We start from the raw sequence: 11,687 nt of genomic DNA on the forward strand, positions 1-11,687 counted from the left end.
CAGGAAGAATCGATCAGGGCGCTAGCTTTATTGTCCTATGAGATGTGGGGCCTAGTGCGAACTGTCCAAGCTGATTGTTCATTTAGTATCATAATCTATTAGGGAAAGATAAACACTATCTAAAATATCAAAACGAAAGGGATTTAGAGATTTGTAATTGAGTCATGCATGATTTAACAGAAGGTTCTTTCCAAAACCCAAACGTAATGACTTTTGTTACCAGTGTGTTGTTATTAGTTGAGACAAATGCACAATTAGTCATTAAATTTAACAGGGGGTGTAGTACCACCTTAAATAATCTTGTGCATGACTTTTTAAGTATTTGAATCTGCTTACTCATTGTACAAGATTATGTACTTTAAAGAATAGATAGTACAAGTGGTTTGCTTTTGGGCGAACTTCGAAATAATAGCTTACCGTCTACATGGTCTGTACCGTTTCCAGTGACATCATTCTTTGAAAGATTCTCCATTTTGAATCCTTGGTTGTCCTAATAATAATAATAATAATAATAATAATAATAATAATAATAATAATAATAATAATAATAATAATAATAATAATAATAATAACAACATTGTTAACAACAACAACAACAATAATAATAATAATAATAATAATAATAATAATAATAATAATAATAATAATAATAATAATAATAATAATAATAATAATAAATTATAAGTTTTGCAAAAAGCACGTTAAAGTTATGGGTCTGGGTCAGACAAATCGATGGTTTTTGATCAAACATTTTCTATACCAAAATGGTGAACTATATATAGTTATAGGATTTCATGCATGTCAGCAAACTACAGATAAAGGTAAATAAACCATAAATATTAACAATTCGTCGGAATGTAAATAAATTTATATCAATAATAGTGAAACTATTTTTCGTTCGTGCCCACAATATAAGTAAGTGTAGGCCTAGTTCGCGCGATTAATAAAGCATAACAAAGAAATACTGTTTGATAAGGAATGTCTGCTCGAAAAAGCAAGTACACACAATGTGAAAATACAAAGAACTACACACAATATGCATGCATATCAGAACTGGAAATTCAAAATAATATTAAAATAAAAACTGTAATATTCCTGTTATTTTGAAAATTATAGTCGGAGACTTGAAATCGCTTTAAAATGGTGATAAATCGGTTAAATGCCTAAATGCCTTAAACAAATTTCAATTTTGTATAAATGTCGAAAGAATATAGAACAAAATAAGAAAGGTTACGACGTTTAATGGACAGCGTTCCCCATCCTCATTATATTGTACGGGAGTTCCTTATGGTTAAATACCACTAAATAGGCCTGGGCGATACATTGAAATACGATGAGGAACTATTTTTTTCGAAAAGACTGCATTAAAATCGCTGAAATTGATCAAGTTATATATCCAAAAAGTACTTTTTAGAGTTTGATGCTTCAAAATGGTACATTTTCTCTCATTATATGACATATTTGATGTAATAGTACCAAAATTTATACGCACGGCTTCGGTTTTTAGTAAATAGTCGCCTTATCATATTGTAACTTTCAGCTTCGAGGGCGCACTGTCATTTTAAGGTGTTTACGGTTCAGTGCGTTAAAACAAGAAAAGTCTCAGGTCAACCTATGTTGAATTTTTTGATCATTTGGCATCTAAATCATATAGTTTCACCTGATATTGGTGGCAATGAACTGTGAGAGTTCTGAATATGAGAAAATTCCACCCGAAATTAGAATTTTCCCATTGAAACACGTGTAATACATAATTAGTGGTATTTAACCTTATGCCTGGCCATGACGTCATTGTTTACTTACTCATTGTACAGGGTGTCCCTGAAAGAACTGTATCATCGGAAACCTTAATTTTTGTGCATTTTAGTTCCTGAACTAAGCAGAACTAAATAAATGATAAGGTTACGGAATAAAACTATACATATTTTTTAAATCGACTACTCCGTTTTTGAAATCTAACAATTTGACTAAACTATCTCATTTTCAACCCGTTCCATGGAGTCAAATATCGATCAATGATAGACACTGATTGGCACTCCTGATAAAGATCTTTGAATTATATTTGAATCTGCGGAAAAGTTTGAAAATGAAATTCTTATATTTTATGATCGTTGCAATCAATTGTCAAAATTCGTACGTACGTAATAGCTGATATATTCATCAATCACATCAGTTATTTAGTATTATTTGGTTTAGGCGTTAGCATTCAAACATAGCTAAGTTTCCGACGATTTCAGGGACATACTGTAATGTGCTGGAATTGTCCTTTTAAAATCCCCAATTTGGGAAATATAGTTTTGCAATGAAGTATCACTTACCTCAGCCATTTCTGAAAAATGTTAATGGGGAAACCAATCATATCAACATTCTAAGTTGTCCGAATCAGTTGTATTCCGACCTAATCAGCCGTGTTTGTTCCTGTAAGGAAGCATGTATAAGCATGGCAAGGTAACGTAGCCTTTGGTTTGCATACGTCCGCCCAGCAAACACAAAACGTTTTCGACATCATTCGCAAATGGTTATAAAAGGTTGTCAGAAAACGTTTAAATGTCGGGTTATATAAAGGGTATATTAAGAGTATAAAACGTTTTCATAACCTTAAAAAGCATTTTTTGATAATCTACTAATCTACTAGAAAACATTTAAATGTCGGGTTATATAAAGGGTATAAAAACGTTTTAATAACATTCCAAAAACATTCTTGAAAACTTGATACAAAACATTCTAAACAGAATGTTATTTTGGGGTTGAAAAATATTTTGCAAAAAATGTTTGCCCAAAATATTTTCAATAACGTTTTAAAAACGTTTTCATGACCTTTATATAACCCGACATTTAAATGTTATTAAAAGGTTTTGAAAAAACATTTTAAGAACGTTTCTGTGTTTGTTGGGTTCAAATATTTTAACATAATGTTATTTAAGTATTGACACAATATTTGGCAAAAATGTTTGCAAAAATAGTTTACAATAACATTTTTGAAAACATTTCAAAATATTGTTGTAGTGTGTTTTCATACAAAACATTTTAAAACGTTATCAAGACCTTTATATAACCCGACATTTTAATGTTATTAAAACGTTTTTACCTAAACCAAAAGCCAAAATATAACTTATTTAAAACGTTTTTAAAGCGTTTTTGTGTTTGCTGGGCGGTTATGTTAAAATGCTGGTGTGTTGAGGGTCAGTGACGTTACTGGTCCAATCTTGTCGAAGGCACAACTTGATAGAAACGCGTACGCAAATTCTAAACAATACACAACCATTCTTCCCTAGCAAACACCACCTAATTGCAAATTGCTCTAGAAATATCCGGTGCGGGAATTTTGAATACTGCGTGTTGAGAGATGGCTGTTTTATTCGTTTTTATGGTTAATATGAGTTTGTTTTAAATAAAACCATGTGATTCGTGCTTGATAATTATTATAAGACATAATGTTGTGATTGCCGTACACTTCCTTTAAAATTAGGCATGAAATTGTGTCTTTTAGTGTAAGATTTTTGATTTTTATATGCCTTAACTTCGGCCGTGAGCTTTTTTCGAATTGTTATTATTTTTTCTTCTTTTTTTGCGTTTCAAACTAACATAGTTCGCTAAAGGAAGATATTTCCCAACTCTGTAAGGCACATGTAAGAATATCTGTTTTTATTTCGCCTTTTTTCACTTTTGCAACTGCCAAAATGTCCAACCAGTACTTAATTTCTAATATAACCAGCAGAAATAATCGATATTTCTATTGGGGCTTCTATCTAGCCATGGGTACATTTGCGAGTTGATTTTGACAAAATTGGTAGTCGACATTGAAAAATGATGCAATCAAAACCGAAATTATGAGAATTACTATGTCATATAGCCTTATAATGATGTGCTTTAGAAAGTAGAGAAATATCTTGCATTGGCGAATTATGTTACTTTGAAAAGCAAAAACGTTGATCCCAAAAAAAAGCTCACGGGGCATGTTGAAGCCTGTGAAAACAGAAAATATACAGTTCCAAGCATTATAGTTTTTTCCTGACATTTACCGAAAAAAAATATTGCTTTTCATTTGACCGAGAAAACTAATACTGAAGTGAAAAGGTGTAAAATTTCGATTGATAATACATTAGAGTCTTGAAAAAAATGTTGCGGCACTGCATGGACATTTTCTTCCTTTCAGTTTTGAATCTGCTTTTTGAGTTGTAATCAATTTATGCGCCATTTAGGAAGATATCAATAATATGCTATTAATTTATACATTTCCTGATGATCGAAGTCTGTCCAACGGCCCCTGACATTTTCTCAAAACCTGATTATCATCCATGCTAATTTAGGAGTTTAGTAAAACAGGCCTACAAATAAAATAAAAATGACCTAACTAAACATGATATGCCTATGCATGTAATGTAGGCTCAAGTTACAATTAAAGTTACTCAAGTTACGAGTCATAAAATAATACGTAAGAAGATATCATTATTGCTCGTGAAACATATAATGTAAAATACCCTTGAATAGTGCATTTTAAGTGTATACAAGTAAACTGGCTATGCTTACCGACGACTTTCACTTTGTAACATGCGCTGTGTAGGTTGCCTTCTCTCACAGCTAGAAATCACCGTAATGAACCTAAAATATATAAGTCGGTTGCCTTCTCACAGCTAGAAATCACCGTAATGAACCTAAAATATACAGGTCTGACTCCTATATGTATAGAAAATCAACAGTTTAACGTGTAACCTGTGTATATATTCATTCATGCTTGAGCACCATTAGCCTATTCAATAAACGACACAGGAAATTATATATGACCCTGCATTTCCCTTCTGAGGTAATATGAAGACCTGAGCGCAAGAAGACCGTAAGTCCACTTGGCCCTCAACATGTATACACTAAAGTTACGTATAGTTTCTTGAGGTTTTATATCGTTTAATACATGTTCCAGGGTGAAAACATCATCAAAGGTTGTGAAAGATTTATTTTGGCCCTTGAACATGTATAAAATATTACCAAACTATACGAAACTATACGCAACTTGTTGAGGTGGCCAAGTGGACTCATGGTCTTCCTGCGCTCAGGTCTTCATGTGGAAATTATAATCAACTTTTATTTGGCTCGATGGTTTGCAAAAGATCATAATATCCACTGACTTTGGTAACAGTAAACCGTAAGTTAGCACTATAAAATGTTTAAAGAGAATTGTTTAAATAGACTTTAAAGAGATTAGTCGAGAAGCACAAATGTGTAAAGGTTTTTGACGTCGCTTTCAAAAAAATGTTAATCGAAAAAAAGTTCCTAAACCATTATTTTTTTTAGAAATATTGACAAAATAATTATAACGAAAGCTGAATGGTTATACAGGGTGTCCCAAAAAAAAGAGGCCCCACATTGCACCCTCTTTTTCTCCTATTTCTGAAAAGTTGATCAAATGTATTTTGGTATGTAAAGAACCCTTAAATCGTTAGCTTTAATAAACCGAAACAATTATTTCAATCGGCTCATAACTTTTGAGGATGTGCTCTTTTAAAGAAATGTATCCGTTTTTCACTCTGTCCACGGAGGAGGTTTGGCATCTTCAAATATTGAAAAGTGCATATACCATGCATGAATATAAAACATTCCTCGATGATAACTTTATAAAATAACAACTTTATTTTAGGGAATGGGCTTTACCGGTGGGCTTATGGGTTGTGGATTTTGTTAAGTGTCATGCATTTGGTCGAAATTGATGCGGATGGGACTTCTTTTGCTATACTTGCAATTAGTTTTTTTACGGTTTTTTTTGGTTTTATTATTTCTTATTTTATTGTTTCTTGCTTTCTTTTATTGTCATTTCTCTTTTTGAATAAAAGGTAGCCCTGAAAAGGGCTGTTTAGTTTGTCTTTGGTTCTTTTGAAGTGAGTTTACTGTGCTGCTCTGCCCTCTACCTGGTTACCTCCTTGACGAATACAGGTTTCAGCCCTAGTCCTCATTGCACCAATTGCGTTGCGTACCATCCTTGTGCACCGGATACTTACGAATACAGCAGTAATACGGGGTTGCGAAGATTTTTGAAGCTAGCTGGTGATCCTCGCTTATAGTGAATGCTTTCCCAAGCCTAATGCTATTATCTATCCATGTCAATAACCGTGTGTTCCGTTTAAATCTTTGATGGAGCCAAACCTCATCCGTGGACAGAGTGAAAAACGGGTACATTTCTTAAAGAGGGCATATCTTCTAAAATTGCGCGCCGATTGAAATAATTGTTTCGGTTTATTAAAGCTAACGATTTAAGGATTCTTTACATACCAAAATACATTTGATCAACTTTTCAGAAATAGGAGAAAAAGAGGGTGCAATGTGGGGCCTCTTTGTTTTGGGACACCCTGTAAGATCGCATCCCTACCCGAGCATAAAGAATTAAGATTTGCATAGACGACGGAAGAGGTGGGTTAGACGACGGAAGAGGGGAAAGCGAATACGTCCTTCCCTAAAGTTTTCCATGTGGATGCTGTACGTCCCCTTTAAAATGTTTATAGCAGAAGAAATTAAGTTAAAGTACTAATTTTCCTGTGTATCTTTATTTTTAGCCCAAAAAACATTGTGTTTTTGGTCAAAATAGGGTAAAATTACAAAATTATGTTCGCCTCGCGAGCAATGAACCTTCATTTTGGGCTAAAATAATTTTAGATTGAACTTTTGTGCGCGCTTCTCGCGCGAATTTCCAATAACAATGGAAACAAAATAATGCTCGTCCCCTATATTTAAATGCTTCGGCAGCCACTGTAGATGTTGTCTCTCTTGATAACAAAATGCAAGTATTTAGCTTATTGTACAGCGTGATTTAAATAAATTAAAATACTAACCCATGTTTTAATCTTTTTTGCGACAGACGCTGCACCTGTAGCAAAGGAACTAAAGCGGTTACAGGACCATAGCTGAACCATGGGGCTTTGGCAGTGTATGTGGCACACCACTGTCACACGTTTTGGATATTTGCTCTTTTATGTGACACCACATGGGGAAATTATTTTAATTGTATTCTTTACTTTTTTCTCTTTACTTTGACATCACTCTGGAGGTAATACCTGCTTGGGAAATATAAAAAGGACCTAAAATAGGAATAGTGGCCCGGGTTAGTAAAAATGGCTCAGCAAAAATTACTGTACAAGCTTTTATTGCCCGGTGGGTTCAGTCTTCACTAACAATGTGTACGCATGATGGTTCCAATTAGGGGTACTTTTCAAGAAATGTCCGCGGAATTTTCGAGGACAAAAATGTTCGCGATTGTCCAAATTAGGGGTGTTTTGGAGCAAAATTGTCCTTGAAATGAAAAATAGGGTGTATTTCTAGGACTTTCGTCCGCGTTTTACCGCTACAGTTTTTGTTATTGTCCTCATTTCCCCGTGAAATAGGGGGAAATTCAAAAGCGTCCTTGAAATGGTAAAAATAGGGGTATTTATTTCGGAAAAATGTCCTCGATTCCTTGTGATAAGGGGGTGAAATGAAAATGCGTCCTCAAATGATAAAAATAGGGGAGGTATTTGGGGCAAATTTTCCTTGATTTCACACAAAATAGGGGGTAAAATTGCTGCAAATGTCCTTGATTCCCCGTGAAATAGGGGTCATTTTCAAATCCTGGAACGGTCATACGTCCTACCTTTGAATACAAACTGAACCCACCGGGTTTTATTGCCAAGATTTAGTGTTCAGTGTGAGAGTGCTTTTAAGTCAATATCTCAAGTCTTCATGTACCTGAGTGCTTCTTGACGCAGCAGTAACAATATGATTTTTCATAATTCATATAAAGCGTGGTTGATGGAATAAAACTTATTTATAGCAATAGAATATCGTCTTCTTTCAACATAGACACAAAGCACATCGCGAAGATGCTACATAATATGTATACTATTATCAATATCTATTTTAGTATCTTTACCATACCTCATGGATGCTTTAAGCTACGAGACAAGTGCTGCAACAATTCAGATCAGAAAAATACAGCTTACGTACGTGGAGACATACGAGGTCGTCTTAGCTTAAAGTATTGCAGAAACAGATGTAAAGGTAATTGTTTTAATTTCAATTCTTGATCTTATTTTGTTGTGTTCTTTGTGAAACAAATGAGTAATTTAAGGAGAGAATTCTCTGATTTATAAATGTATATCCGAGTAATTGCACGGGTAAAAATGTTAAAGTATACAAACTATTTACCAGCGTAATACAAAATGATGAGGCGTATCACTTTCCATTCAATAATCATCTTAACAGAGAGATATGGATTCAAATGTTTGAAGAAGTCTTATACTTGTCATGAGTGTATTATATTGCGTGTTTGTTTATAAATATCTCAAAAAGTAACTATATAATTCGTTATGAACACGGCAGAGTGCCGAATACGTAAAATTGCTGTTCTGGGTAAACGGCGTTTGAAAATCTTGGTACCAATCCATTTATCCTTCTAAAAATTTAGAACATTCGTGAGCACTCATTTGAAATGTATATTATAGAAGTGAGTGTACACGAATTATTGGTAATACTTGCATGTTTTGAAATAATCGATGTATCCCTCAAAACGCGTTTTAACAGCTATTCGGCTTTATGCTGTATCCAAAATGTCTCTACCACTGCGCAGAGAGCGAGAGGTCGAATACGCATTCAACTACGTGTAAACCAAAACACGCATTTTTTATTTGGGGCATTTGTGTAGAAATTACTGGTTGTCCTAAGGCTATGTAGACTTAACTTGCTATATAAGTTATAAATAGTCATCCCTGTAATATTTAGCAAAACCTTGAGGATTTTAAAGCAACAATAACAATATTGGCCTATATTTTGCGTATGATTTTCCGGGATTTTTCCAATCTCACGGACGCGCACTCACATTATTAAACCACAGCAATATCATGTGGGGAATGTTTGTACTTATTTTGGTATCACTGGATTGAAATTGAAATGTAATATAGAAAATTCGGGGTTTCCCGCTATACAATACTATAGATCAACATGATTTGTACAGCTAAGTATACGATTCGTCTCTCTGCCGAATTCATTTATCGCACTTAGGCGCGATTCGTCCAAATCAAAATTTCAACAACTACGTCAGTGAGTAACATTCACCATTAATTTTTGGTGGAAATAAAAGATAGGAAACATAATCATAAGCATACAAAAACTTAATTTGCTCAAAATTCTCGATTCGTCCCTCTGCCGAATTCATAACGATATATAACCCCCCCCCCCCTTAAATAATGGCCATTATTCAAAAACGGGCTATTGTATTACAAATCTGGAAAATTCATCGAAAGAAGAATTTATTTTTGCGCATTTTGACACCTCATTTGATACGATAGCTTAGAAAACAATAAAACACCGGTCAGTTTCATGTAATGAGGTCCAGATTTGAAAGTTGCACTTACAACAATACAAAAACACTCAGATATCATTACACAGATTTCTTTCCATTATACTGAATACAAATCAATAGAATTTACTGCAACTTTCAAATCTTGCCTTACATTGATTTAAATTTACGCTGTGACGTAAATATTTAGACAATTGCTACAAATGAGGTGTCAAAAAGCGCAGGAATAAATTCTGCTTCCAACGCATTGTACAGATTTGTAATACAATCGCCCGTTTTTGAACAATGTCAATTATTTAATTGGGTTAGCTACTTTTTTTTGAGATGTTTATATTAGGGTGTATGTTCAGTGAAATGTTATATTTAATATTGATTTATTTCCCAGATTTAACACTTTATCAACAATATTCTCTGCAGTATTATGATTGTTTTAAGTGAATGTGTACCAGCTGTGAAAATGCGGATATTGTTTTCTGTTGTTGGCCTTCTCAGCGTATACATAAGAACAGAAGGTAAAGTAACCTCCCATTTTAAGTCTGTGTTATACGAGGGCTGGTCAATAAGTTCCCGCAACTATGGTGTATCTCCGCTCATGCATGACTTGGATGACTGTAACTTACGCTACAAGTTTGTACTTTTGTCTTTCAAAACAAATACGTATGTATTAGCGATGCTGAATACTTGATTACGTAATGACATTAGCATAAACACAATAGCGTATGGTTATAGGTATTGTTACATAATTTCAAATAGCTCGAGAATAAAAGTATGGAATCTGACGCGGTTTTTGCAACTTTGTAGACCAATAACATAGGAATGATGCTGTACTCTTTTTAGATCTATACCATTTTTATTAAAGAAAAGAGATCGTGCTGAATATCTCCAATTTTGAGTAGGCTTTATGTTCTTTACATAATCATTGATAATAAGAGATAGAAAGATACATCGATGACAAAATTTAACCAATGGTACCTGGTGTGATTGGGTATCTACTGATTATTACAAAGGGAGGTCCCAGTGGTGAAATCATAAAAATTTCTTTCTTAACGAACCCTTGTTTCCAAAAGGTCTTGTTTTTGTAATCAAAGTAGCATACCATAAAGAGGCTTTGGATTGAATAAGAAATTTGAATTTCGAAGCTATGCCTATTAGCATAAGATTGGTATAGCAATTTACTCACACAGCTACTGTTCCGCAAACCTTGTATTTGTCATATTTTTAGCGCTTTTTTGATGAAATTGTACTTTTTTCATTCATTTTTGGTACTTTCAATGTGGGCTCTTTTCTCGCGATTTTCACACCATTTTTGTTTGTCGTTCAGGCCTATTTTTGGTGATAGGCCTGTTGACGGATACATTTCTTCTTTCACAGTTATCAATTGAATATACTCAGATTACCTTATACCAAAAGGCTTGTAAACTGCTTTGGTCCTTACTTCTGCTTCTTTTTGTTGCAAGTTCCTCAACTGCAATTCAAATTTCCCGCCAATGTTGACAATATTGTCAGTGTACACATAGCAATGACTTTATGCAAATGAGATTACGTAATTAAAGGTACTCTGATACTAATTGTTGTGTGTTTTGAAAGACAAAGGTACAAACTTTATAGATCGTAAGTAACAGTCATTTTAAGTCAAGCATGAGCGGAGAAAATAATGGTTGCGGGATATTATTGACCAACCCTCGTACTGGTACCGTATCTCTTTTTTTTCGATTTATGGACGCCTTTTGCAACAGAAGACGTTGATAAGACGAAGAAAGCCCCAAACAAAACTGACCTTTTGAGTGAAACTAAACGAAGGTCGCAGTGGACAATGTAAAATCATTGCGGAGGACGGAAAGGAACGCGACGTCTGAGTAAAATACCCGTAAAAACGTCGAACTACATAATTATTAGGTTGAAGTCTGAGATATAGTCCGACGTTTTGTGAGCATTCGATAAGCTTAGCCCTTAATCATTTTTAGCGGCTAATTTTCCGTTGCGTCTGCCGCAGCAGCGAAAACTCACTACAGCGTTGTTCGCTGCAGAAGACATAAAACAAAGCCCATAACAAAGCTGGCCATTTGAGAGGATAAAATCGAAGAAAAACTTTTGACAATATTTGGGCCTTTACGGTTACATTCTGACCAGCGTCTGCCGACAAGGACAAAATAAAAATCCATAATAAAGCAGATCTCTTTCAGGTAATGGTGGAGCAGGGCTGAAAATGCATGCTATAACACAAATCATTAATTTGTATTTCTCTTGTTTTTAAGCAACGTGTATGATGCCATGTAATAACGGTGGGACATGTAGTGATGATAATCTGTGCCTTTGTACACCATGCTACCGCGGACATACATGCGAATCAGGTAAATGTTAGCTTAAAGTA

The 11,687-nt window shown here is 34.3% G+C and overlaps 1 protein-coding gene across 3 annotated transcripts in view; it reads right to left on the bottom strand.

Moving 5' to 3' along the window:
* LOC140170417 (transient receptor potential cation channel subfamily M member 8-like) overlaps window positions 1-4,737 on the bottom strand; it is a 42,569-nt gene extending 37,832 nt beyond the window's left edge. For 2 of the 3 annotated variants that reach the window (XM_072193789.1, XM_072193791.1), the window contains exons 1-3: window positions 4,531-4,737; window positions 2,319-2,418; window positions 418-490 (exon numbers count right to left, since the gene is read on the bottom strand). In XM_072193789.1, coding sequence (XP_072049890.1) covers window positions 418-490; window positions 2,319-2,327 — 82 coding nt within the window. In that variant the 5' untranslated portion in view covers window positions 2,328-2,418; window positions 4,531-4,737. Of the gene's footprint in view, window positions 1-417; window positions 491-2,318; window positions 2,473-4,530 lie in introns of those variants that run through there. The other variant, XM_072193790.1, reaches the window with a different exon arrangement.
* Between the last annotated feature and the right edge of the window lie 6,950 nt (window positions 4,738-11,687).

The sequence above is a fragment of the Amphiura filiformis genome, chromosome 14 (assembly GCF_039555335.1).
Source record: "Amphiura filiformis chromosome 14, Afil_fr2py, whole genome shotgun sequence".
Taxonomy (NCBI): domain Eukaryota; kingdom Metazoa; phylum Echinodermata; class Ophiuroidea; order Amphilepidida; family Amphiuridae; genus Amphiura; species Amphiura filiformis.